The sequence below is a fragment of the Penicillium macrosclerotiorum genome, assembly GCF_028827735.1.
Source record: "Penicillium macrosclerotiorum strain IBT 26536 chromosome Unknown utg000003l_segment0_segment0, whole genome shotgun sequence".
Classification (NCBI taxonomy): Eukaryota; Fungi; Ascomycota; class Eurotiomycetes; order Eurotiales; family Aspergillaceae; genus Penicillium; species Penicillium macrosclerotiorum.
Window position 1 is genome coordinate 1751620 of NW_026643083.1, and position 24718 is coordinate 1776337.

General features: G+C 50.0%; 7 protein-coding genes across 7 annotated transcripts; 1 reads left to right on the top strand and 6 right to left on the bottom strand.

The window, feature by feature from the left end:
* Nucleotides 1–172: 172 nt before the first annotated feature.
* Nucleotides 173–2173, top strand: N7462_003530 (ribosome biogenesis GTPase LSG1; the record flags this gene model as incomplete). The annotated part of the gene is made up of 1 exon (XM_057075256.1): nucleotides 173–2173. One exon carries the CDS (start codon nucleotides 173–175, stop codon nucleotides 2171–2173), a length of 2001 nt encoding a protein of 666 aa, XP_056934761.1.
* A 422-nt stretch (nucleotides 2174–2595) lies between these two features.
* N7462_003531 (uncharacterized protein) lies at nucleotides 2596–4309 on the bottom strand (the record flags this gene model as incomplete). Its single annotated transcript, XM_057075257.1, has 4 exons — nucleotides 2596–3402; nucleotides 3509–3721; nucleotides 3824–4069; nucleotides 4235–4309. 4 exons carry the CDS (start codon nucleotides 4307–4309, stop codon nucleotides 2596–2598), a joined length of 1341 nt encoding a protein of 446 aa, XP_056934762.1.
* A 935-nt stretch (nucleotides 4310–5244) lies between these two features.
* N7462_003532 (Spo12 family protein) lies at nucleotides 5245–5719 on the bottom strand (the record flags this gene model as incomplete). The annotated part of the gene is made up of 3 exons (XM_057075258.1): nucleotides 5245–5335; nucleotides 5410–5499; nucleotides 5556–5719. The coding sequence occupies 3 exons, from the start codon at nucleotides 5717–5719 to the stop codon at nucleotides 5245–5247; spliced, it is 345 nt and encodes a 114-aa protein (XP_056934763.1).
* Nucleotides 5720–6404: 685 nt separating this feature from the next.
* Nucleotides 6405–9038, bottom strand: N7462_003533 (Sad1/UNC domain protein; the record flags this gene model as incomplete). The annotated part of the gene is made up of 1 exon (XM_057075259.1): nucleotides 6405–9038. One exon carries the CDS (start codon nucleotides 9036–9038, stop codon nucleotides 6405–6407), a length of 2634 nt encoding a protein of 877 aa, XP_056934764.1.
* Nucleotides 9039–10797: 1759 nt separating this feature from the next.
* On the bottom strand, nucleotides 10798–12735 carry N7462_003534 (putative serine/threonine protein kinase; the record flags this gene model as incomplete). The annotated part of the gene is made up of 1 exon (XM_057075260.1): nucleotides 10798–12735. One exon carries the CDS (start codon nucleotides 12733–12735, stop codon nucleotides 10798–10800), a length of 1938 nt encoding a protein of 645 aa, XP_056934765.1.
* Nucleotides 12736–17260: 4525 nt separating this feature from the next.
* On the bottom strand, nucleotides 17261–17464 carry N7462_003535 (uncharacterized protein; the record flags this gene model as incomplete). The annotated part of the gene is made up of 1 exon (XM_057075261.1): nucleotides 17261–17464. The coding sequence occupies one exon, from the start codon at nucleotides 17462–17464 to the stop codon at nucleotides 17261–17263; it is 204 nt and encodes a 67-aa protein (XP_056934766.1).
* Nucleotides 17465–19515: 2051 nt separating this feature from the next.
* Nucleotides 19516–19905, bottom strand: N7462_003536 (uncharacterized protein; the record flags this gene model as incomplete). Its single annotated transcript, XM_057075262.1, has 2 exons — nucleotides 19516–19773; nucleotides 19891–19905. The coding sequence occupies 2 exons, from the start codon at nucleotides 19903–19905 to the stop codon at nucleotides 19516–19518; spliced, it is 273 nt and encodes a 90-aa protein (XP_056934767.1).
* Between the last annotated feature and the right edge of the window lie 4813 nt (nucleotides 19906–24718).

A 24718-nucleotide genomic window follows, 5' to 3' on the forward strand; every position in this document is an offset into this window, starting at 1 on the left:
AAACCCCAAATGGTTGAATAGGTCAAAATTTGAGATTTTCACACTTCGAACCCGCTGAGTCAGCGCTATCTTATCCGTCTGAATAATCCAAAAGATTTCCCTTTTTCAGGCGGGGTTGGATTCTCCCTCTACAACACCAAAAACACCATCGCACCCAACACACGGATTCAAAATGGTGTTGGCTAAATCCAAGAACGCCGTGGGGCTGGGCAACAGCCTCATGAATGACCGCTTCGGCAAGGGCAAAGCCTCGAACCAGAAGAAAGCCTCGCACAACAATGCCATTGCGCGAAAGGGCATGAATGGTGAAACCTACATTACAAATGAGGCCCAAGAAGCATCATGGGTGAAGATGCGCTCTATCACTGAACAGGCTGCGCTTGACGAGTTCCTAAGCACTGCCGAGCTTGCAGGAACCGACTTCACTGCCGAAAAAATGAACAACGTTAAGATCATCCATTCCGACCAGAAGAACCCTTACCTTCTGTCCGCGTCCGAGGAAAAAACGGCTGTCAAGAAGCATCAGAAGAACAAAGGTCGGTTGACCGTACCGCGACGACCCAAGTGGGACTCGAATACTACGCCGCAACAACTCGAGATGATGGAGCGCGAGAGCCTGTTGGATTGGCGACGTGGGTTGGCGGAACTGCAGGAAAACCACGACTTGTTGATGACTCCATTTGAACGCAACCTGGAAGTTTGGCGCCAGCTGTGGCGTGTCATCGAACGGTCGGATCTTGTGGTTCAGATTGTTGACGCTCGCAACCCGCTCCAGTTTCGCTCGGAGGACTTGGAAAACTATGTGAAGGAGATTAGCCCACTCAAGAAGAACCTTCTGTTGGTCAACAAGGCCGACATGTTGACTCTCCAGCAGAGAGAGGCCTGGGCTGAGTACTTTGAGAAGCACAATATCAACTTCCGTTTCTTCTCCGCCCATCTGGCCAAGGAAAAGATGGAGGCTGAAATGCTGAAGGAGTCACAGGGCGAGAGCGATGATGAGGACCTCGTCACATCAACAAAGAAGATGAATGTCGAGGACAAGAGCGAGGATGAGGTGGAGTCATCCGAGAACAAGGAAGACAGCCTCTCCAAGATTGTCGACCCAGATCAATCGCTAGGCCCGCACATTCTCGATGTGGAGGAGCTGGAAGAGCTTTTCCTGGCCAACTCGCCCGAGACTCTCCCTCAGGCCCAAGACTCAGAGGAGAAGCCGAAACAGAAGACGACTATCGGTCTGGTCGGTTACCCCAACGTGGGTAAGTCGAGCACTATCAACGCCCTCCTGGGCGCAAAGAAGGTGTCCGTCTCTGCCACCCCCGGTAAGACCAAGCACTTCCAGACCCTCTATCTCTCGCCTGAGATCATGCTCTGTGATTGCCCTGGTCTGGTGTTCCCCAACTTTGCCACCACCAAGGCCGACCTGGTTGTCAACGGTGTGCTCCCGATCGACCAGCAGCGAGAGTTCACGGGTCCCGCCGGCCTCGTTGCCAAGCGTATTCCCCGTCATTTCATTGAGAACGTCTACGGTGTGAAGATCAAGATTCGTCCCATTGAGGAGGGCGGCACGGGCATTACCACTGCTAGTGAACTCCTCCGGGCCTACGCCCGTGCCCGTGGTTTCTCGACTCAAGGCCTGGGTCAACCTGACGAGTCTCGTGCTGCTCGGTACGTCCTGAAGGACTACGTGAACGGCAAGCTTCTCTTCTGCCACCCGCCACCAGTGCCCGAGGGTCAGGAGCCTATTGACCCGCAGGAGTTCAACAAGGACCTCTACGACATTGCCCACCTGCCCGCAAGGCGCCAGGCCCAGCTGGCCAAAAGCATTGTGGACTTGGATGCTGAAGAAGACTCCGAGGTTGCGTCATTCGGCCCCAACAACGACGCTGCCGAGCCTGGTCAGCGGTCTCGCAACATCGACAGCGGCTTCTTTGGCACTGCCACTGGCCCCTCGGCCGGACGTTTGAACATGCCGTTCAACCACAAATATACCCAGCAGGGTGAGCAGATGCGGAAGAATTTGACCGGCCGCAAGGAGCGCATGATGATCGCCCTGGAGCGCGGCGTTGACGTTTCTGAGGTGCGAAGCGCGGGTTCCAAGAAGCATTTCAAGGGCAACAAGCGCCGGGAAAAGGCTAAGCGCAACAACGGCGAGGATGTCGAAGATTTCTACTAAAAGTGATTATTTGGTTTTGTTGTTTTTGCCTTTGCTATGTGATCACGCTTTAAATCCCTTGACTCTTTGTCCCGGTGTGGATCTGGAAATAGGAGGGACTTATGAGGATGGATGATATGGAATACCTCTGTGCATACCCCCATTGATTCGGGTTCGATAGACATTTGCAGGCGTTTCGGGGGTGCTTTCAGTAGCATGGAATGAAAATACATTGACTTCTATATACAATTACCTATATCCAATTCCTTCTACATGTAGACTTCGCTCATACGATTTGCCGCCATAGAGAAAGGAAGTGGATGTAGATCATGGTATCTCATTCTTAATTGCAGTAAACGTGACAGTGCTTGATCATTCCCGTCGACAGACCTTCATATAGTATATATAGGTATAACAGCTAAGCCACATCCTCGATTCCCATTCTACAGGTGGCTCTTAGCCTTGAACCCCGACGCAATAAGCAACCGATCCGACTCCTCCTGCTGCCACTTCAGCTTCGCCGAGATGGCGTCCTTGCGGGCGCGATTCTCCCGGCGGCCCAGCTGCTGCAGATGCACCTCGTCGGGGCCGTCTGCGATGCGCAGGGTGCGGATGCCCGCCCACAGGTACGCCAGCGGGGTATCTTGGCAAACGCCAGCAGCGCCGTAGGCCTGAACGGCGCGGTCGATGATGGTCAGCGCGGTCTGCGGCACGAGCACCTTGGCCTGGGCGATCTCCTTAAGAGCGGACTTGGCGTCGCCCTGGTCGATCTTGATGGCGGCGTTGAGGACGATCAGGCGGGCGGCGTCGACCTCGATGCGTGACTTGGCGATCCATTCAAGGATGACGCCGTGCGCGGACAACGGCTTGCCGAAGGTCTGCTTCTTCTCGTCGTTGACGCGCGCGATCATCCACTCGAGCGCCTTCTCGGCCGCACCGATCGTGCGCATCGCATGGTGGATACGGCCGGGGCCCAGGCGGCCCTGGATGATCTCGAAGCCGCGACCTTCGCCGAGGACAATATTGGAGATGGGCACGCGCACATTGGTGAAGGTGATGTGGCCGTGGCCGTGGGGGGCGTCGTCGTAGCCATAGACGTGCAGCATGCGGTGCACGGTGATTCCTGGCAAGCCAGCAGGCACCAGCACGACGGACTGCTGGCGGTAGGTGTCGCGGTTGTTCGGGTCCGACTTGCCCATAACCAGGTAGATCTTGCAGCGAGGGTCGCCGGCACCAGAAGACCACCATTTCTAATTGCAGGGGTAACTCGTTAATACCCAAGCCTTTTTTTGATAGATTGAGCGAGCTAGGCTCTGCGGGGATGGGGAGGAGAGCGAGCATCATTCAGAGACATACCGAGCCATTCAGCACATATTCATTGCCCTCGCGGCGGATATTCAACTCGATGTTGGTTGCATCGCTAGACGCCACGTCGGGCTCGGTCATTAGGAACGCAGACCGGATCTTGCCATCCAGCAACGGCGTCAACCATTCCCGCTTCTGTGCCTCATTACCATACTTCGCCAGGACCTCCATGTTGCCCGTATCTGGAGCAGCGTTGTTCGTCGCCTAGAAAAGAAGGAAAATCACACTCGCATCAGAATGGCATTCACTTCACATATGCCCATCTGCCCTCGGGCATCGGGAATCTAGATCATGGCAACAACTCACCTCTGAGGCAATCTTGCTCTTGCCCAGCAACTCCGCCATCAGACCATACTCCACATTGCTAAACCCAGCACCTTGGTTGAAGTGGTTCTTGGGCAAGAACATGTTCCACAGACCCAGCTTCTTAGCCTTCACCTTCAAGCTCTCCATCACGGCCGGGGTCGTCTGCCATCGCTTTTCGCCCTCGCCGAGCTGGGCGGAGAATACGGCGTCGGCGGGGACGCAGTCTTTCTCAACAAATTCCTCGACCTAAACAGCACCGCATCAGAATCTATTAGTCTTTCTTGTACATGACACGATAGATGGGCAGCAAGGTGGGACCAGGGGGGGAGGGGGGGCAAGTATGCGGCCTAGGGATCCAACATCTGCCCACTCGTAGCCGGAGCCCGAGGGGTGAGGTCAGAGAAGTCGTACCAGATCAAGGGTCTTCTTGGCCCGGTCGCTGACGAAGGGCTGAGCGATCGGGGGGATGCGAGTAGAAGCAGACATGTTGTGCAGTGATTCAGGGGAAATCAGTGGCGGGAGAGGGAAAGGGTCTCGAGCTGGAGAAAGCTGAATATAAGTCCGGCCATTGAGAATTGCGGAGAAGCCACCGCGATTGTGGAGAAGCCGAGCGCCGCAGCCTTTTGCCTCGGCCCAGCGCCCGGTTTAGCAACTCTCTGGCCAGAACATCCCCGGTAAAGGGCAGCTACGCCCAAAAACACCTAAAACGACCGACTGATCAGGCCATCGAGAACTCTCTACAGCTTAGAAATCAATACATTCCCGGTTATTATTGGCTGCAAGGGAATTGGCTTGCAGGCTCTGTTGTGTTTCGTGGGGGATGTACGCATTGAACCTCGGCGAAGTGTCCGAATCAATCGACTACTAGACGAAACTATCAAGTAAACCCGATAACCGAGAAGGTCTCTACAGGTACATTTGGCATTGGTCATCCAATTTCTTCTATAATCCCCCGGTATACAGAGGTTACCATTACCAGAACCCCAAAAACCCCCCTCTCCCCCCACCCCCAAAGAGTCCATAAGCCCTAACCAAAGCCCTCTCCCATGGTAGAAGTCACATAAAAATCAACACGGACCAGGAGACAAGAAAAAAACAAAGTAAAAAGTCCAGTGTTATAAAGAGAAGAAGGCATTGCGGGTCATCACAAAGGAAAAAATGAAAAGCAAAAGTACAACCACGAGCCCCCATGCGCCACAGTGCGAAGCAACTCGGCCGCTCCTGAACACCGGCATCCAAAACCCACCGACCATCTAGAGTCTAGCAAAAACGTCCAGCGCCGGTGCTATGTACTGTGGAATAGCCAGTGTGGTTCTTGTATCAAGGACCCCGTCGCAGGGCGGATGGAGGATAACACCAACACCCAAGACAGCGGATTCGCAACGGAGAAAAACAAAAACAGGTCACGCAATATCCACCGGCTACTCAGCCACCGGAGCTTGCGATGCAGATGTCGATTGCTCGTAGCTCTTCTTTCCGAGCTTGGCGAACAGCGATTGAGGCTTGCCAGCACTGCAGAAGGGGAAGTTAGGAACATTATTCCAGATCCAGATTCCAGATTTGGTAGGGGCAGGAGAGAAACATACTTCTTGAAGCGCTTGCCCTTGATGTCACTCAGTTTCTTGGTACACGGGCTCATGATGTCGTCTGAGGGTGAGACGTAGGCAGAGGGTTGTCTAGGGTTTGGTTAGCAGCTTGTCACGGTCTCGGCGACGGAGCGAGAGACACTCACTTTTCGCCGCTCTCAAGCTTGCCCTGCAGAATTTGGCGATGATGCTCCATGGAGGAGAGGTCCGCGGCCTTCAGGTCCGACTTATCGCCGGTGTTTGCGTTGGCGAGGTGTGTGTTGGTCGGGCGGTCCGCGAGGGGCTGTGCTTGTGTTGTCGAGGCGTCCATTGTAGGAAGATGTGTGTATGCGAAAGCCAAACGGGATGCAGAGGAAGGGCAGGGACAGCAAAGACGTCAGGTCTGAGAGGGTTGTTTATGTCAAGGTGAATTCGGACGAAAAAGCAGATGGTGACTCGAACGGTTGATCGGATAAGAGGAAAAAACGTGTTGTTGGTGCAGGTGGCGAAGGAAAAATGCGGGTTTGATTGTTGACCGGGCAACCACCATATCGCACCACAAATGACGCATTTGGCATCGACATTCCAGGTTTTGTATGCCAGATCATGTTTGCGAGATCTCTGTTTGTTTTTGTCTTACTAGAGATATGGAGAGCACGGGCGATACATTATGAAATACAAAGGATTTAGGTTCAGGAGAAATGAGACTGGGGACCGAGCGGGCACTTGTACAGTAATTCAATTGTACTGAATAACAAAGATAGAGAAGATCAAAAATTAAAACAACAGTGGGAATCATGTCGTAAGTCAGTCGTAGAAAACGTACACTCTCCAGATCGAAAGCGAGTACAATGCCCAGGCAACGCCAATAGAGTTATAAATTCCGACCGTAAGATGAATGCAAAATGCAGAAGCGTCGCTAGAGAGCAGGTGGTGAGAGTAGGTATGTGAGATAATTTTGGGACCAGCCAATGTCGAATCCCATGCCCTTTTTGAAACTTCAAGTATAGCGCTACTCATGACGTCCGCGGGGGTTCGTCATAGGACGGCATCGGAGGATCCACGGGGGCAATGATAGTGTCATTCCCTTCCCGCTCCAGCTCGAGGTCCATCGTATGACCCGGCAACACAGGCGGAGTACTTTGAGATCGAAACTGGGGTGTCTCAAGCGTAGGCACGGACATCGAGTCCGGTGACCGAGGCTCCTCGGGCTTGTCACCTTGTTCCTGCATCTCCTGCGAAGCATCTGACGTCGGAGTCGGCGGAATATAAGCCACCGTCGGACTTTGGGGGCTATCCTGAGATGAGCTATCCGAAAGGTTCCGCCGGTGCCCAGAAGTCTCGCGATATGAAGAAGCTGGCCGTGTGGACCCAGGACTGGCTGACGGGGACACGAAAACGGGGGATGATGACCGTAGGCTGTAGGAGCGAGCGACCATCCGCTGAACCCGTGGGAATTCCATGTAGTTGCCCACGGAGCCACGAGAGAAGAGCACCAAAGCAAAGCAGCAGAGGACCATGACACTCTGAATCACAGTGACACGCTTCTGGAAGACCAATTCGTCGGCGAGCACACCCAATTGACCGCTCAGAGAGTGGACTTCCTGATGATACCGCATGCGCTGGTGCTCAAATTCGAAAGCGACTGACTTCCACACAAGGTCGTACTGTTCGCGGAACTCTTTAAGCTCACTGAGCACAGTAATATTCAAATTCTCGAGGAACGTGGAGGTCTTGGCAAGCTGGCGTTTCTCAACTTTGTTAAACGCATCACGAAGGATGCGGGACTGCTCCTCAATGTAGAGAAGAGAGAGCGTGGAGTTGGACTCCAGCATCTGTAGCCGCTTGTGGACGGACTTGAAGAAGGATTCTTGGGTAGTCGGATTGGAGGCGGGAGGTTGGGTGGAGGTCGGTCTAACAGACTCGGGGGGAGGGACAGGAGGAGCACTGTTTGGCTCCTCTCTGGAATTGGTCGTAGATTTTCCGGGGGTTTCAATGGTAGAGTTCTGCTGGGCAGACTCTGTGGCCGGGGCTGAGGCGTCAGAGGTTGCCACCACCATCTTGGACGAATCACCTGGCCTTCGAATATCATCCGCGGGTTTAGGAGCTTTAGGTGGAACTGGGGAGCCAGCATGAGTGGCAGGATCAGCACCTCCAGTGGTAATGGTTGGGTTCGCATTCGACAACTGGCTGGTTTGACCTGTCGAAGCGGCTTTCTCTAGCATGTCTTCCACCGACAGAATTTCATGAATGTCACAGGTCTCAACCAACGCTTGCGGTAAGTCACCTTTAAGAAGTGATATGACCTCGCTTAGCGGGTTTGGACACATTCCTTCCACGAAGGTAGAGTCTTTGCTTTCTGGAATAGATTCCGGGACCGGAGGCTCGATCTGCTCGGTCTCCAAATCAGGAATCTCAGCAGTCTCAACCGTCTCAATGGCTTCGTGCTCGTTACGACTAACACTCTCATCATGCTTGTACTCCTCCAGCATGGTAGTGCCATGGACACGGATCAGGCTGACCGGACAGTAGAATTCATGGCCATAGTGTGTCAGAAACTCGATACGTAAGTACCGGGCCCAGATAAGTGAATTCTCGACCGCGAATGCTTGGACCTCCCGGGTATTCCGTGCTTCATACACACCCAGTTCCTTCCATTGATCCGGCTTTGCCGGGTAACGATCCGATACACTCACCCGGAATGTATGGAAGATGGAACTGAAAAATTCGTAGTTGGCCAAAACGACCGTGTCGACCAGAATATCGTCACAGAGTTCTAGAATCAGGAACTTATTCTGGGCACGACACTCGTTCAACATGTAGCTATCCTTGTTCTCCACCAGGACAGACGATGAGCCTTTGCACTCAGGATTCGTCTTGAGCACTGTCGCCGCACAGTCAAAAGAAGCATAGTTGAAACGTTCCTTGCAAGTCGTGCCGGCGTCTTTGCGGCGTGAGACGTCAGGCTGAGGCACACTCTGAGTCCGCGCATCCCCGTTCGCAGCCCCGTCCATCTGGTCAGCATACTGCGAAGGAATAGGCGTACCCCAGGCTGTAGGACTCGCCTCCGGGGTCTCAGCACCAAATCCACCAAAGTCCAGCTCAATTTCCGCGTCGTCGCCCAAGGAGTCCAAGGCATTGTTGATCCCTGGCTGTCGGCGGCCCTCTTTGCCGGCCGCCCCGGAGCGTCTACTGCCTCCCACGTTTTCAGCCGATTGGCCCACCTTGGCGAGGTTCTGCTTCTTCCAATCTTCAAATGAGAGAAAGCTGGAGCTATCCAGTAACGAGTCTGTATCCTGATCAAAGTCCGCATTCTGCGCACTCGACGCGTCTGCAGTTCCCTCCGGAGCAGTCACAGAATCTGAATCAATGGGGGCCGTATCATTTTCCACAGGAAGATGATGTTGCGTCGAAACCACCGGAATCTCTTGGCCCTGGACCCTGTGCGTTTCCAAACACACCGGGTACTGAAAGATGGCCGCTTGAATCTCCCCCGCGCTTTTGACTGGGCATGTGGTCTGCCCGGAAGTCGCCGTGTCGGCGGGTTGTGTAATGTTCTGCGCGGCGCCGTTCTCGAGCACACTGCCCGCCAGTGCGAGGAAGATCGAAATATTTCGGATCGAGCCTGGCCATGACCAACCTACGGCCATCCTTTCGGCTTCTTCTGGGCGATTTCACCCAGCCACGAGGATATCCTAAGACACGACCTCGCCACAGACTAGGAGGGCGTTGGAGACCACAGAGGTCTGGATTGAGAAGGACCTTGCTGAGTAAAAGATACTCCAATCCCACTGGCAATTATGGATGGAACATCGTCGTTATGAGCGGTAAACACGACCAAGCTGTGTTATCTGTTATGTGTCGTGAACGGGCTCGGTCCCACAGGTGGCAGGGTCACAGAGTCAGGGAGAGAGGGAAGGGCAGGAATGGACCAGGGTGCGATCGTAAAGGAGCTTAGGTTATGAGGTCGACGTAATAGCGGGGCTTTTTATCGACGGGTGAACAGTGCGAAAGGTCGAGAAAGAGCCGAAATGTGAAGCTTGGCCCGGTGAGAAGTGGACCAGTGGCATCCCCAACGGGCGTGACAGCTGGGGTCACCGCCCTCTTCACCGCCAATTGACCCTGGGGAACATGCCAAAGAGCCGATTCCTGTCCCTTCGTTGAAACCACGCTATTATTTGTAAGATCAGTCGAGGGCTTTGTTGACGCTTTCTTTTTTTTGCCTTGGAAGCGTTGCACGCGACAGTGTATATAGCTGTCATCTTGCATGGAGGCTCATGTAACCCTTGACGGTGCTGCATCTTCCCTCCCTGCACGGGCTGCCCACCGCTCCTCCAGCCCCACTGTGCCCGCTAAAGGCTCGGTGCATCCACGCCTAGCCTCCCTGGGTCATCGGCAGCCCGGTTTTGCCATATCGGTTAGGGTTTAGGTTGCAATGTGGCTGGATATGAGAGGCTAGGGACGGGAGAATCGCTGTGTATTGTGCCAGCAGGATGGTATGGGTTGAAGGAGAAAAAGAGGTGAGGACATGGCCGTCAGGTACAGAACATTGGGCAGCCTTTGAACCTGCATCTCATGCTGCATAAGCATTCTTACTTTGTAAGAGCGGCACGAAAAGCTTCACCACTAGAGCGTCGAGGTGACTCCAAGGTGCCTACTACACTTGACTACGAAGTTACCAAATACATAGAATGTTGTAATGAACGTATTGTCTACAATAAACGGAGGAAAAAAATTCTTCACGGATGGTTCTCAGTTTTCCTTTCGACTGTCCCACGAAAGCTAGTTACAGTACACATAATATCAGGGTTCAGTACACTTGTCAGGAAAAACGGCCGCGTTATCCAGAATATCGCAGTCGGCGCCTCCGCCTCGCAATGACCAATGCCACCAGTATCACGCAATCCAATTCCCAATTTCCCCCCGCTTTTGATGCGTTTCTTCCCCCAGGTCGTTTTCAGTCCGTATGCATAAAAATATGGAAAAATTTCCTCCATAAACAATTCCCCCGCCGTTCTAGTCTTTTTGGTGCTCGGTGCCTCTGCCGGTGCTCTGGTGCTGACACTGCCCATCGCCCACAGCTCCATATAGTACAGAATGTGTTGAAAAAAAAAAGGTGAAAGCGAAAAGGATAAGCGGCTGTGGGCAGGCAGAGCAGGGTAAGGTTGGAAGAGCGAGGCAAATGAGGCACCAGCAAACACTCCAAGCTGAAAAGAAACAAACAAGACCAAGGTAAAAGAAGAGTAGAAAACAAATTACTTTATCGTTGGTAATTTTTTGAACTTTTTTCCCAACTGAAATTCAACGGCGCAATGAGGACGTGTGGAACGACGGAGGAAAAAAGGCAAAGTGGAAAGCCGAGAGGGTGTGTGAATTGAATGGCATGGTAAAGGCAATGGTGAAATATTGCTACAGATGAAGGTCATGCCATCCGCCCACCAGATCGAGGTCTTCATCGACACTGCCATCATATGAGGGAATCTTGATGGGAGAGGACTTGGTCACATCTTCGCGACGCCAATCCTTCTCCATGAACATCCGGCGACGACGGTCGAGCTGAGGTGACTCACGTTTAGCCCGGGGTGCTTGGTCGAACCCGGAGGAGCCCAGCCCCCAGTCCCGTCGCCAAGTGTTGGCGGCGCGTTGGGGACCAAAGAGCTCACGACTCTTGAAGTTGCGACGCTTGTCACCCAGCTCGGCCCATTTGTCGACGTTGGATGGTTTCTTGGGTGGTGAAGATTGACGAACGGGACGAGGTGTGCTATTGGAAGTTCCAGTGTCACTGTCGACGTCGAGAGGAGTGGCATGGATGGCACGAGGTGCGGTAGGTTCGACATCCGATGCGTGGATGTTCTTGAGTGGGGAAGCGGAGGCCGGCTCGCGCAATCCCGCCAGAGTATCCGAGGAGCGGGCATCGTGGCTTTCCTGGCTCCAGCTACGAGCGTTCTGTTCACGGCGTTGCTGGAGTGCAGATTCTTCATTCTCCGATTCCTCCTCGTCCCAAAGATCACTCCAGCTCTTGGAGATCTGATCGTTCGCATTCTTACCAAATACCATGGAGAGAGATGGCAAGGGCTTAGTAGCATGGCTGGGAAGAGACCCAGTGATTGGGACCGGGTCGGATCGAGGCAGGAAGGGGCTTTCGCGCTTGCGAAGCAGGTTGAGCGAGCGGAAGGACTCGCCCATGGCCGAGTCCAAGACCGAAGCCATCGACGGAGTGTCTGGGTGGACTGAGAACCACGAAGAACCAGCAGCCTCCGAGGGAGGAAATAGATCTTCGGTGTAGCTCTCATTATCGGGGATGGCAGACAACTGTCGGATAGCCTGTGGCGGGCTGGATTGCAACGCCTTGGCCCAGGGGAAGGAATCGCCTTGGTTGATGTGTGGACTCTGGATGGAGGGAGTGCGGAGGGGTTCACGGTTGGCACTGGCAGTGACAATCTCACGGTCCTCGGTGCAGAACTCATCCAGAGACTCGTCATCAGTGGTGAAGGAAACCGCTCGAAGAATGCATTGGCGGACCTCAGCCAGCGACCGCTTGGTGGGGTCAATGGCCAAGGCGTGAGTCAGGATCTCAAAGGTGTCCTGAGACATATTGGGGAAGATGTCAAACAAAGACTGACGGTCTCGCACGTAGTCCGAGAAGAGCACGTCGGACTCCGTGGGTGTAACGAAAGGGTTGCGAGCAAACAAAATGTTTAACAGACAAATACCCACAGACCAGACATCAGCCTGGGCAGGGGAGTAGCCCGTGGCCATCGGTTCATATTGTTCGGGAGCCATGTAGCGGTCGCTCCCGACGCAGCCCTCGTGACACCAAGTCTCTTTGGTGGCAAGACCAAAGTCACCAAGCTTCATGGAGCCATCGTGGGTCAAGAAGATGTTCTCCGGCTTGATGTCACGGTGGTAGAGGCCGTTGGCGTGCATGAACTCGACGGCGTCGAGCAACTGGAGCATGAAGTCCCGCACATGCTCGGTCTCCAGAGGACCACGGTTCAACCGAATGGCTTCGTAGAGATCCCCATTGGCGCAGTACTCCAAGACGAGGTACATGTGAGCCTCCGTCTCGAAGGAGTGAATCAAGTTCACCAAGTTGGGATGGTAGCGGAAGCGTTGGTGGCATTCCAGTTCCTCAAAACGGTCGTCGATGGGGAAGATGCCGGACGTGTCATTTGAGGTTGCCTTGGTAAGGCACTTGATGGCAACATCCTGGCCGGTCGTTGTGTCTGTTGCGAGAAAGACCATTCCGAAGGACCCGTGATTGAGCGGAGCCACGGTTCGGAATCGACCGTCCAGGAGACGGCCCTTGACGAAGTTGTTCTTGAGGCACTCCATGGCAGACATCATGTGTGAAATGAAGTGATGATTCGGGAACCAAAGATGATAAGAGGGGGAAGCAGAAATGCAAAGAGAAGAATGAGGTGATGTGAGGAGGTTCAACCAGCAGGAGAACAACAATCTATGAACCGCTCAAAACACAGCACGGAGAGTAGCGTGCCAAACAGCAACCAGGCTAATGGGGGTGTGATTAATAGTCAAGAAAGGAAGAAAAGAATCAATCAGGCCAGTAATCCCAACGACAAGGGACCACCGAAGCGAAAACGAGGATAAGAGCGAGATGGAAATCAGGTCAAGCAGCGACAGATTTCTGATCGGCTCCGAGGTCCATAAAAATATACCGGAACAACAATAAGATGATGGACAAGGAAAAGAGATGAGAGGCGCGTCGGCGCGGCTGTCAAGATAACCCGAGGGAAGGGTGGTATGGACGTCAAGGAAAAGGTGTAAAGACCGTTATGTGCTCATTTGGTGTCTTTTTTTTCGTTTGTGAATGTGGCAGGGGCCTTGAAAAAAAAAAAAGGATAAGACGACGAAGGAAGGTGATAAAGAATGTGGAAAGAATGATCAGAGGATAGTAGTTGTTGAGAAGCGGCCTGATGAAAGGACGAATCGAAAATGGAGTTTCAGGTTTAAGCGCTGCGTAAGATCGTGACGAAAAAAGGACAAAAGTATCGCAAAGAAGAGACGTAAAGAGAAGCCTGTGAACACCGGGTTCAAGGTGGGGATCGGCCGTGACTCAGGAAGAGAAGCGTTGAGATTAATGAGTCATGAGTACACCGATTGATAGTGAAGCGAGATGAAGTCGAAGGAACCGAGTCGAGATGAATCGGATCGAGTCGAAGGCAGCCGCCAGTAACCACAATGAGATGATCACAGTCGACGAAGGGGAGATGGGAGGAGAGTTGATGGGATCCTGGGGAAAGAGAGAGCACCTTTGCAGTTCCAGGGGGCGGAAGCGTCAGAGGGTACTCAATGCCAGATTCCCACGCGATCGAAGCTCTCCAATCGCTCAGTAATGCTCACCAGGCACGTATTTAAAAGTACGCAACTGGAAAGGGGAGTCGAGTCCTTCGTTAAGTATTGACGGGACGAAGGGGGGTGACGTGGTGGTTTCCCAGTAGCTCGAGGTCACGGGTGGGTCCGGAGAGGGCACCGCTTGACGGTATGAGTCAACGAGCAGAAACGGATTCGACGAGGTTCTGTTGTGCCAAGTCGAAGAAACCAGCGACCAGACGATAGCAAAGATGAGTGTCGGGTCTTGGGAGGGGACGGGATGGCAACTCTCGAGGGGAGTGGTTGGTCGTCCGCGATCGGTCGCGAATGTAGTGACGAGGAAGAGTGCCGGGAACCCGAGGAGAAGGGAGGTCGGGAGTGAGAGGAGTAGCAAGGAGAGAGAGAGAGGAGTCGGAGTTGAGGGTGATAGGAAGGCGACGGAGAAGTGAAGAGAAGGAAGGGAAGTACGGGAAGGGGAGGAACGAAGGGAAGAAGTATGAGGAGAGAAGAGGAGAGAAGGTGGTGGTCGAGTGGTCGATAACAGGAGCAGACAGGAGGAGCAGGGGAGAGCAGGAAGCACGTTATGGACTCAGAGTCATGGGTGGGGCGCCAATCATGGGGCGTGGGCGTAGTTGGCTCCGTGGGCTCATTGGCTTCCGCCGCGGAGAGTCAGTCACTGGCATGGCCGGACAGGCCAAAAGTATGGGGGATGGGCTGTGTCCACAGCGACCACCGTGACCCCAGTGACCGTACCAATACCCAGTGCCGGCCCGTCCAGAACAGGATCCATACGGATACGCAATGGTATGGGAACGATAAGCTGGGGCTTCATCCGTCGGATTGGCCGTCGTCAACGGAAACAGGCGGCCCAGGCAGACGGAAACAGAACCCTCACCAACGTCACAATACCGGGTCCGGTAACTTTCGTAGATTACGGATACGCCACGCAATCCGCGTCTTCATGAACCTTCCAGACATTCCATGACCTCGGACGGCGTCACTGTTTGGAGCACGCCAGCCTTCCCGGCAATGAGGACCATCCGAGGTCGAACGCATTGCGGTCACGCCAGAGTCGACTCTTTCCAAGTGCTACGATCCGGCTGTCTCTCGCAAGTACGATAGCTTTTTTTCCCCCATCTCTCAGGATCTCGGCTGGACTGAAGATCGTTCGTCGAGGGTCCTCTTGTACCCGGGTACATAGGTCCATGGGTACCAGGTACCGCAGTACCGAAGTACCGGCAGTGACTCTGAACCTATGAAACGACACACGCTGAATCCCAACAGAGTACTCTGCGACAGTCAACAGGCGCCGGACTCAGTTCTCCCGTCCTCCGTGCCCCCGTTCCGGACTGTCTGAAGTTTGAGCAACTCATATATGGATCGGCATGCCCTGTCCGCATGACTGTTTCCTCCCATTGACAAGTGGGGAGTTCTCCCCCGAAGGAGTTGGGATAAATTACAAAACTTCAAAGCGCTACGGATAGGATGATAGGTAATAGGTAAAAGGGTAAGGACGTCGTTGCTGGCAAGTGGAACAGATGGGATCTGCCGTTCATCGTACCTGGGACTTGGGGAGGACATGGACTGGAGAGTGCCGAGTACTCCAGAGACCCGACCCAAAACACTCCCTCCCAAAAGCCCAGCCCAAACGCCCAAAAAGCCAGAACAAGTCACGGGCGCAGACGGATCAAGGTGGCGCGCTAGGCCGAACACGGTGGATTGTGCAGCGGGACTCTGGGGCAACCATCCACTTGCATCAACCCACCGCCAATCACCGCCCGCCACTGAGACACTATTTCCAGCGTGCATGACGCGATGGTTCGACCATGGCGTGATACTCTCTGATTGGAATCATTGCCCTTCCTCCCCCCCCCTCCCATGCACCTCCCTACTGCAGGCCCCGGAGTTTCTTTGCCGCTGTGTTTTATGATGATTATGCAGCCTGCAGGGCCGGTACTTGCGTGCTCGCCCTCCCTCCCCCGTGGTACCTTGGTACCTTGGACGCTCGAGGTGTGCCCTGCAAATCCTCCCCCCCTCCCCACTATGGTCAAGGGGGCAAAGGCCAGTGGACGGAAAGTGCCTGCACCTGCTGCTCCTGCACACCAACGGGACCCGCCATGGGACAAATGCGATCGGCGGAATGAATTGGCCCCAGTCAGATCCCATCCTGGACTAGCTCCTCTTGCTCCCCCCTGGTGCTGGTGGTGCTGGTGGTGCTACAACAGGAGCTGCAGCGCTCCCCTACGCGCCCGTCCTCGATGCAGTGGGTAAGGGGTCTGCCGATTCGTCACTCTATCCTCCGTTCCTCTACATGGTCCCTGCGAGCTTGGTTGTCCAGCAGACAGCAATTTCCCCATCACATCAAAACATCAAATATCTGATGGGAGGGCGTCCAGCATATTCATATCACTTTCCCCACACTTCACGTACATCGGCGCTTCCCCTGCCCTCCCCCCGGTCTGTTACACGAACTGCGGCATTAACGTTGAAAGGCGAGAGTCATCGGCCCACGCATTTTCTTTGGCGCGCGGAATCCTGAGACACCAGGCGTCGCATCCCAAAATGGCATAATGGAAACCCAGTGCGGGGGGGCGGCCACACGGAGCGCCGATCGGGGGGGGCTATCAGGGGCAGCCGGCATCTTACTTTGCACTTTACCTGGGACGATGGGAAATGTGAATGATAATATTGAAATGTTGATCCGGTCCATTGGAGCCGGCAGCGGGGTCGACTCGAGAGGAGGCCTTGTCCTCTGTAATCCATTGATATTGTAACTTAACACCCCACTCTACAGAGGATCGTGAACGACCAACGTGCCAACGTGCTAACATCGAGGACGGTGGAGAGGTACCTATACGGAGACCCTGTTAAAGATTGATGGGGGGCCTAGGATTTTTGATGATCTTCTACGGAGCTCCTGTCATCTTCTTTGCCTCTCTTGACAGGCACGAACTATACCATCCTTCGTCGGATTCCCGCCCGGCGAAGGATTGCCGATGACGTCCTGGAACATTTTGAATCAGATCTGACCACCAGGAATATATATCTCTCTCATAATGAATACACTATATCCGACGGCCTCGACAACCCAGCACATATAGTTCGAGACCTACCTTCCCTGTATAGTATTTCATAGACACGTAGGAAATATATTCCCGAGGGGGGGTCAGGCTGCTCCATCGTGACTAGATCCTCCCAATCAATGTTCATAGACCTAGCTCTACTATACAGCGTTCCTCTCCGTACTCCCGCCACGTTCAATTGATAGTCCAACGTTCGCCCGAACTATTCACAACGGCGACTCCAAAATCCCATCATGACACGTACCACACCTTCATCCCAAAAATGAGAAACCGAAACTCTGCCCAACCACAACGGTGGGTGTGGAGTGTGTTCCCAACTACGACTCCCGACAGAGAGTTCTGTCGCCCGCACGACTAAGTTTCTGTTCCAATCCCCCTTTCCGCTTGCTCTCTCTCCACTCGGAAGACGTGTGTGTGTGTGTGTGTGTGTGTGTGTGTGTGTGTGTCCCGATCCTCTACTCGCTCAGCCCCGACACGGGCTGCACTTCCTTCCACTCTACCAGATACCGGACGCCCTTTGGTAACTGGTCAATCCGTCCGTCTCGAATCCAGCGGTGAAGGGCCAGCCGCTCCCAAGCCCTGGCCCCCTCCCTCGGGGGCTGACCGCCTCCTGTGAGGTGGCCTGCAAGGTTTGTCCTTGCAGCAGCCGATCGAGGCATTTTGGCCTATGCCCCGAGCATTGCTCATGACGTGTGGCGGCCGGTGTTTACACGATGGATGCGGTCCGAAGCTAAGGGGGGGAAAAAATGAAGGGGTGGGGGAATGGGGGACGGATGTGATTCATCGTGCTGGTCCACGGTGGTTTCACGGCCATCACGCGATGAGCTGCTCTGACGGAAAGCGACTGCCGGGGCCTCGCGGGGAAGGACAGGGCTTTACTTTCTCGACTGGAGAATTCGCGATGATCAGGGCTGATCGGCCGTCGGCGTTGTCTTCCAGCCTCTACGAGAAGAACGGCAGGGACGTGGGGACAGCTGTCTGTTACAGTAAATTCTATTCTACTCTCATGGATCGACTCCCACTCTCTCTCTTTCTCAGTTTGGCCGACGCCGATCAATAGCGCTCCATGCATGTTGGTAGCAGCCAGACGCAGACCATGGCCGATATGCGTCGATGCCCTGCCTCGCCCGGTGATTCTGCCCAGCAGAGGCCGCGCAGTGAGATGCCGGGCCTGTGGTGCCTACTTCCGGTTGGATAGTTTGATAGGTATCCTGCACGCGGGAGAAAAGGGCACTTTTTTTTTTTGCTTCTTGAACTCGGACTGGACCAGACCATGCGCCTGTGAGCCTGGGAAACTCGTAGACTCGGAATACATCTGTTATCAACCCCATCCGGCCCTTTTAGAAACTCTCCTCATGTTGCTGCATACTTGCCCCCCATATGATGATCGTCGATGACCGCACGAGTTGGGATGTGTCCCGCTTTGCCAACCTCTCTCAGTCCCAGGAGATTGGGGATTGGACCTTGGGTGTGACTGATAGTGAACCTTCTTTTGCGTGACCCCGGATAGGGCCACCCTGATATGAGTTCCCAGTTGCGAATCACATCGGACTGGATCCTAAATCAATCTGATACTCCAATACGGGAGGAGGGGAAGGAGGGAAGGGAACAAGGATTCGGTTTGACGTTCAGTCTGATCCGACCCGCTCCTATCAGGATCGTCTGAGTGAGAATGCTGGAAGTAGACTCCGGGCCCTTTATCGACGTCGTGGAGTCTTGACCAAGAGACCGGTAATCCGTAGCCCGTAATCCGTAATCAAAGATACTCTATTTAACGACTTACCCACGGTCCCATGGGATAGATTACAGAGGAGATGAATCACTTCTGGAGCGGAGTCCAACGGGTTGACTCCAGAGAGCGAGATAGCGAGATAGCGAGATAGCGAGACCCGATAACCATAATTCCCCGAACCGTGGGCGCGCGTTTTCGCCCATTTTCCAGACGATACCCCGCACGCCCGTCCTGGCTCCGACTCCCCCGACGCCTTCCACTGTGTCCACTCGTTCCCAGCCGGGAGTGAAACTATCGATTGTTGACTTTTAATGAATGGGCCCCAAGAAGGGCGGAGGGTAAATTAGATAGGCTATGCGACGACCAAACTCCTGTAATGGGTTCCTTTTCCTTCTTCCCCCCGTCCCCCCCCCGGGACCCTAGACTGGACTTGACCCGACCGGGGGTAATCAAAAAGGTAATGGAAAACCAACAACCAACAGAAGACCAACAGAAGACCAATAGAAAATGGAAAAGCAAAATGAAGAAGACATCGTCATCCCTGAGACCTGGGAAATAATGATGAGATCATTTGCTTACCCTGGCCCCCCGAAGGATGACGGCCAGCGTCCCCGAGGGGGAATCGTTCCCGCTCCCCTTTTATCTTAGTGTGCTCCGTATAGTATAGTAAGTTTGAGGTATGTGACTACTAGTTGACCGATGTTGTTTACCCCGTAAACATTCTTCGGTCGCTGTCTTCTTTTACGGATATATTATCAGAACAGAGAACTAGTCATCCCGGAGACAAGAGAGAAAGAGAAAGTGGGGACCCCCTTCCCCGGATTTTGGTCTGAACGGGGTAGGCCATCCTCCCATCGTCTCCTCCCTTGGAGGATTCTGAGATATATCATCGTCGCCATGTTCTCCGTTCTCCGTCAGATGGCAGTAGATGTGTGAGATGCAAGAGACAGAAATTGGATCTTGCTTGTTTTTTTAAGTTTATTCCACGCTAGCGAGGCTTTTGTTGATTTTCTTCCGGGACTCCTCGTCTTTATTGGTCGGTCTCCCCTCACGACTCGTCCTATCAGCCGGGAACACGAGAGCCATGGCCTCGTTCGGCTCCCCTAGGTTCATCTTCCGCCAGGACTGACGACCAAGCTGGGACGTTGGGGGCCGGGGTCTCGTGCCCCAGTCCTCTTTTACCCTAATGGTCTTGGTCTTGGGGGAAGGGGAGACGACTGTCGGCTTGGGGCAGGTCTGGAAGAAAATCGGGAAAAAAAGTAGCAATTTCCCGAAGCGACATTATGAAGAGTGGTCACATACAAAGTGAGGTCAATAGAATGATTAATGTAACACCCGTCTGGAATTGATTACGCTGTCTAGGTCCATCGGGCAATGCTCTGGCTTTTCCCGAGGGATGAGCTCGACAATGCAGACGACCCGGCTGGGATACCAAGGTGGGATAAGGTAAGGTCCGTGATGGGACATAATATGCACGGTTGTATGCTATGTATGCCGTCCACCTCAGCCCCCGGTACACCTTTCTCTCTGCCTTCTGTTCTGGTTTGTAGTTTTCTTTTTTCTCTCCGTGAGCTCCGGGCCCATCTTCTCCACGCTGCGGACAACCAGAAAACGGGCAGAAGGGAGGGCTTTGCCGGGGAGGGGGGAGGAGGGGCCGCTTAGAGGAAATCTATATCGATGGACACGGAGTACCAGCTGGATCGTTGGTGAGATGCTCTGTAGAGATCCTCGACCTAACCATGATTATAGCTAACAGAGTCCAGTGTACAGTAGTTTTCGAAATCAGTCTGACCTTGCACTCTTCAGACTTGGTTCCCGGAAAATAAATCCGGGATACGCTAATGCTTTTTAGGGTCACCGCTCTATTAGTCGGGCAGAACTATGCTAGTAATACCTATAACCCTTCTAAGGACGTATTATATTTATCTTGTAATTATACATCGAATCCCCTAGAACTATTTAGTAGATCCGGCGATCTAGTAAGATCGTTAGCTTTCCGCCTTCCTACTAGTCCTGCCTAGGTTACTACTTTGTCCTTATTCTTCCCGTACGTAGTAGCCTTTTGTCTATCTCTATAGGCCTACTAGTTATTACGTAGAAGGCTGTGTATATACTATAGACAGCTAATCCTAGTAGGGAAGGATATTTACTTTTTCTCCGTAGATCTTATTACCTACAGCGCGTCTTATTCGTGTATTTATTACTACTCTCGAATCTTATATAGCTTATCCTGTAAGCTAATATAGACGTTCTAAGGATTGTAATACTTTTAGAATAAGCCTATATTACCTCGATTATAAATCTTAATCTATCGAATATAAAACGTAGGAAGGTAACTCGGATTATACGCCTACCCCTAGCTACTATATTAGCCTCTATACTATACGGTCTACCCTAAGCCTATCTCTATCCGGTATATAAGAGAATAGTATCGAACCTAGGAGTAAGCGTAGCCTATATTATCTCCGATTCCTCCCGTTATACGAGTAGGAAGAGGGAAGGGCCTATAACGAGAATCCCCTAGTCTATATTTACTATCGTATAGAGTAGCGAGTAATAGTTAATAATCGGGAAGTATCTATAGATACCGAGGAAGATATCGTCTTAGCTCCTAGTACTTTCTAGTAGCTATTACTAGAGAAAAAGCTAGAGAAAGCGCTTCGATAGAAGACCGCTCGCTACTATCGAGTAAGACCCGATAATACTATTATTATTATATTAATAAGTAATCGTACTAAACGTAAACTAACGAAACGATTTAATAATACTAATATTACTTAGTCTACTATCGAAAAATAGTTTCTATTATAGTCCGAACTTTTATCTAAGGGTAAGGAACTTACGCTAAAGATTAGTTTCAACTATATAGACAATTATTATTCTTCTTAATCTATTAGCCGGAAAGGAGAGAAAAGAGGAAAATCTTCTATTATATAAAGGATACTTAGTAAGCGAGATATATAGCTTAATATAGAGGAATATTCTTTAGGCGAGAAGCCGATCTAGCGTAGCGTCTATAATTTAATACGATACGATTCGTTAATATATTAATATAGCCCTTATTATTAGGTAGACCTAGTAGGGAGAAAATACTACCTAATCAAAGCCTATTATATTAAACGCCTTATTACCTATATTAAGAAAGAAGAGGTTTTAGAGGGCTATAAAGACGTGCTAGAAGTAGTCTACGACGAATTATATAGGGAAGAATAAGAGAGATATAAGAGATAGGGGAAAGATAAGCCTAAAGGAGGTCCTATCGTTAGGAACGGGGTACTATATACTCCTTATAATATTATTAATATCCTACACTCTTAGTCTACTACCTAAGGCCTAAATATCTCGATACCTAAGGCAGCGATTAAACTAATATCTACTAGTTTACTAGATATTCCTAGTCCTAGAGATATAGCGGTGAAGTAGTATAGTAAGTAGTAGATATTAAATATCGAGAATAATATACTTAAATCGGTATTTCGGTAAGTATATAATATAATACTTAATAATAGTCTCGACCTTAAGTAGGTTTATAAGGACTAGGACCTAAAATTCTTTATTAATAAGGGGATAAAAATAGGTATCGCTCGACGTTTCGTCGAGGATATTATAAAGTAGGCTATAGAAGTTAAGAAGGTAATCCCTATATATAAAATACTTTAGATTAGAGGGCGGGGGGTTTTTAAAGGCGTTATAGCGTTTTTCCTAGCAGAAATAATAAGTAGCTAATTAATTAGACTATATAACCTTCGATTTAATTTAAATTATTAATATAGTACTAGGAAGAAGCTTTTTATTTATATAATTACTATATAGTAGCGTAAAATAGCCTTCTATATCGGAAATAAAAATACTCTCTTAGAGCCTAATTATATAATCCTATATTATTAAAAAGAAATTATTATTCTAGTTTTATAACCTATTTTAGGCGACGTATCTTAAATTTATAAAAGCTTATAATTATACGATATTACTAATCTAGGAATACCGTATACTACCCTTATTATCGTCTTAAGTTAAGCGTCTAGACCTAGATAAGAATCGACCCTAAACCCCTTATAAAACGGTACGAAACCTAGGTCCTATATAGCGAAAATTAATTATATATTACGAGTTAAGCAGTAATTTACTCTATAATTATTCTCGAAATCCGCTTAACCGATATAGTTAGCTACTATTCCCTCTTCTTAACGCCCTATAATATAGAGAATACCTTAAAACGGGGGAATAGAGTAAAAATAATTACTATAGTTACGTATAAGGCGGACTTAAAGTAGGCTTAACGCTAGGGAGACTTTTAGTCTAGTAAGTTACTTAGGAATATATAGAGCGTATTAGGATATACCTACTATACTTATATTACGTTTTCCTATACTTACTACGTTTTCTATCCTTACGTATTCGCCTCTATTCCTTAACTACTCTCTTAGTATCTTTTCTAACTAGGTCTATCCCGGTTTATAACTCTTCTAATATCTTATATATTACGTATATCCGCGCTTTTTACTTTATCTATCGCTATTATTTAAGCGTTCTAAAAGTCTATTATATATTAGCTTATAGAATAGGTTTAAGAATAAAATCGTACGCGTACTTCGAAAAGCTAGCTTAGGTTTTATATTCTTATACTAGCTAAGGGAAAACCGAGTAATACTAAAATCTCTTACTAAGTATTTAGGAGAGATTAAAATCTAATTACTATACTACTACTAACTTATAGGTACTAGCTTTTTCTATTCTCCTTTTATATCGTATATAGCTGTTTAGGACTAATTAACTCTACTTATAGTCTTAGTAGTAACTTTCTTAGCCTAAGTAGGGGAAATCTACTAGTTATATTATACCTAGAGCCTAGAAAGGTATTAGATATTATATATATAGTATCCCTTTATCTCTTCCGATAGAGGGCGATCGTTAAATACTTTATAGTTCCTACTACGTTTAGGATTAAATAGTTTTAATCCTCTTTCTTTTAATACCTTCTAAATTTAATATTTAGAACTCGTAAGACTAGCGTCTCTCTTAATATATTTATCTAGGCTACTAATATATCGTCTACGGAATAAGCTAGTTGCTAGTTATATTAATTAAAGGTTAATAACTCCGGCAAGTTTAATATTAAAGTAACTAAATAGTGTATCCGAGTCGTTTCGAATATCAAAGAAGACCTTAGGGATTTTAGGCGATTCTAGTATACTTAGAAGATTCTAGCTATTAGGGGAAGTCTCTGGTAGGAATACCTTCTTCTATAGGGTCTATATATCTACTAGATACGTTTTATTAAGTAGAAGGATATAGATTTATAAAATAGAAATACAACTATATCTTGAAAAGTTTACCCCTTCAAGATTAATATAAAGAGATAGTAGCTTAATAGGTAGATCTTAGAGCTACGTAATAAGACTCGCTATCTTCGATTCGGTATTAATAAATTCTAGAGATTAGTTAATATAAAGATATAAATCTTCGAGGGACGTAAGAAGAGAAGAAATTTCTTTACCCTCTTCGGAATTAAGAAGCGGAATTTCTATTACTATTATAAGAAAATTAAGATATACTTAAAATATAGATCGGCTTACGGGTAGAACTTACTTAATATCGTAAGAATCTAGCTAATAGAGCCCTCTTAGAGGACTTTTCGAGGAGGTAATCTATAAAGTTCTAATAGCTAAGTATATTAAATCGCTAACTTGATAGTTAAATAAACGATAGAATAAATATATATATTACTACCTAAATATTTACTAGATTAGCTAACTTAGCTACGTTCCTTTATTTTAACTAATATAGTATAGACGCGGAGGATAGTAGGAGAAGCCTTAGCTTAAAAGGGATTTATAACTACTATAGTAAGCAGCACGAGAATAAAACGACTATTAGCTTAAACAAGGCTACTTATAGCTTAGTTACTATATAGATATACTACTAGTATATTTACTATCTTTCTATAACGCTTCGCGCTAAGCGAACTTTCTACTTAATATATATATTCACGTTTCCTTCCCTAGTTATACTTTATATTTAGCCTAACGCTAAATCCTTTTTCTCCTCCCGATAATAAGGTAAGTCTTTTAAGGCTAATAAATAATAGACACTAAAAGGGAAGAATAATAGGGATAGGGTTAGAAGGGCTTTAAAGCCTTAAAATATTCTATATTTAGGCCTATATATCGAAAATAGCCTC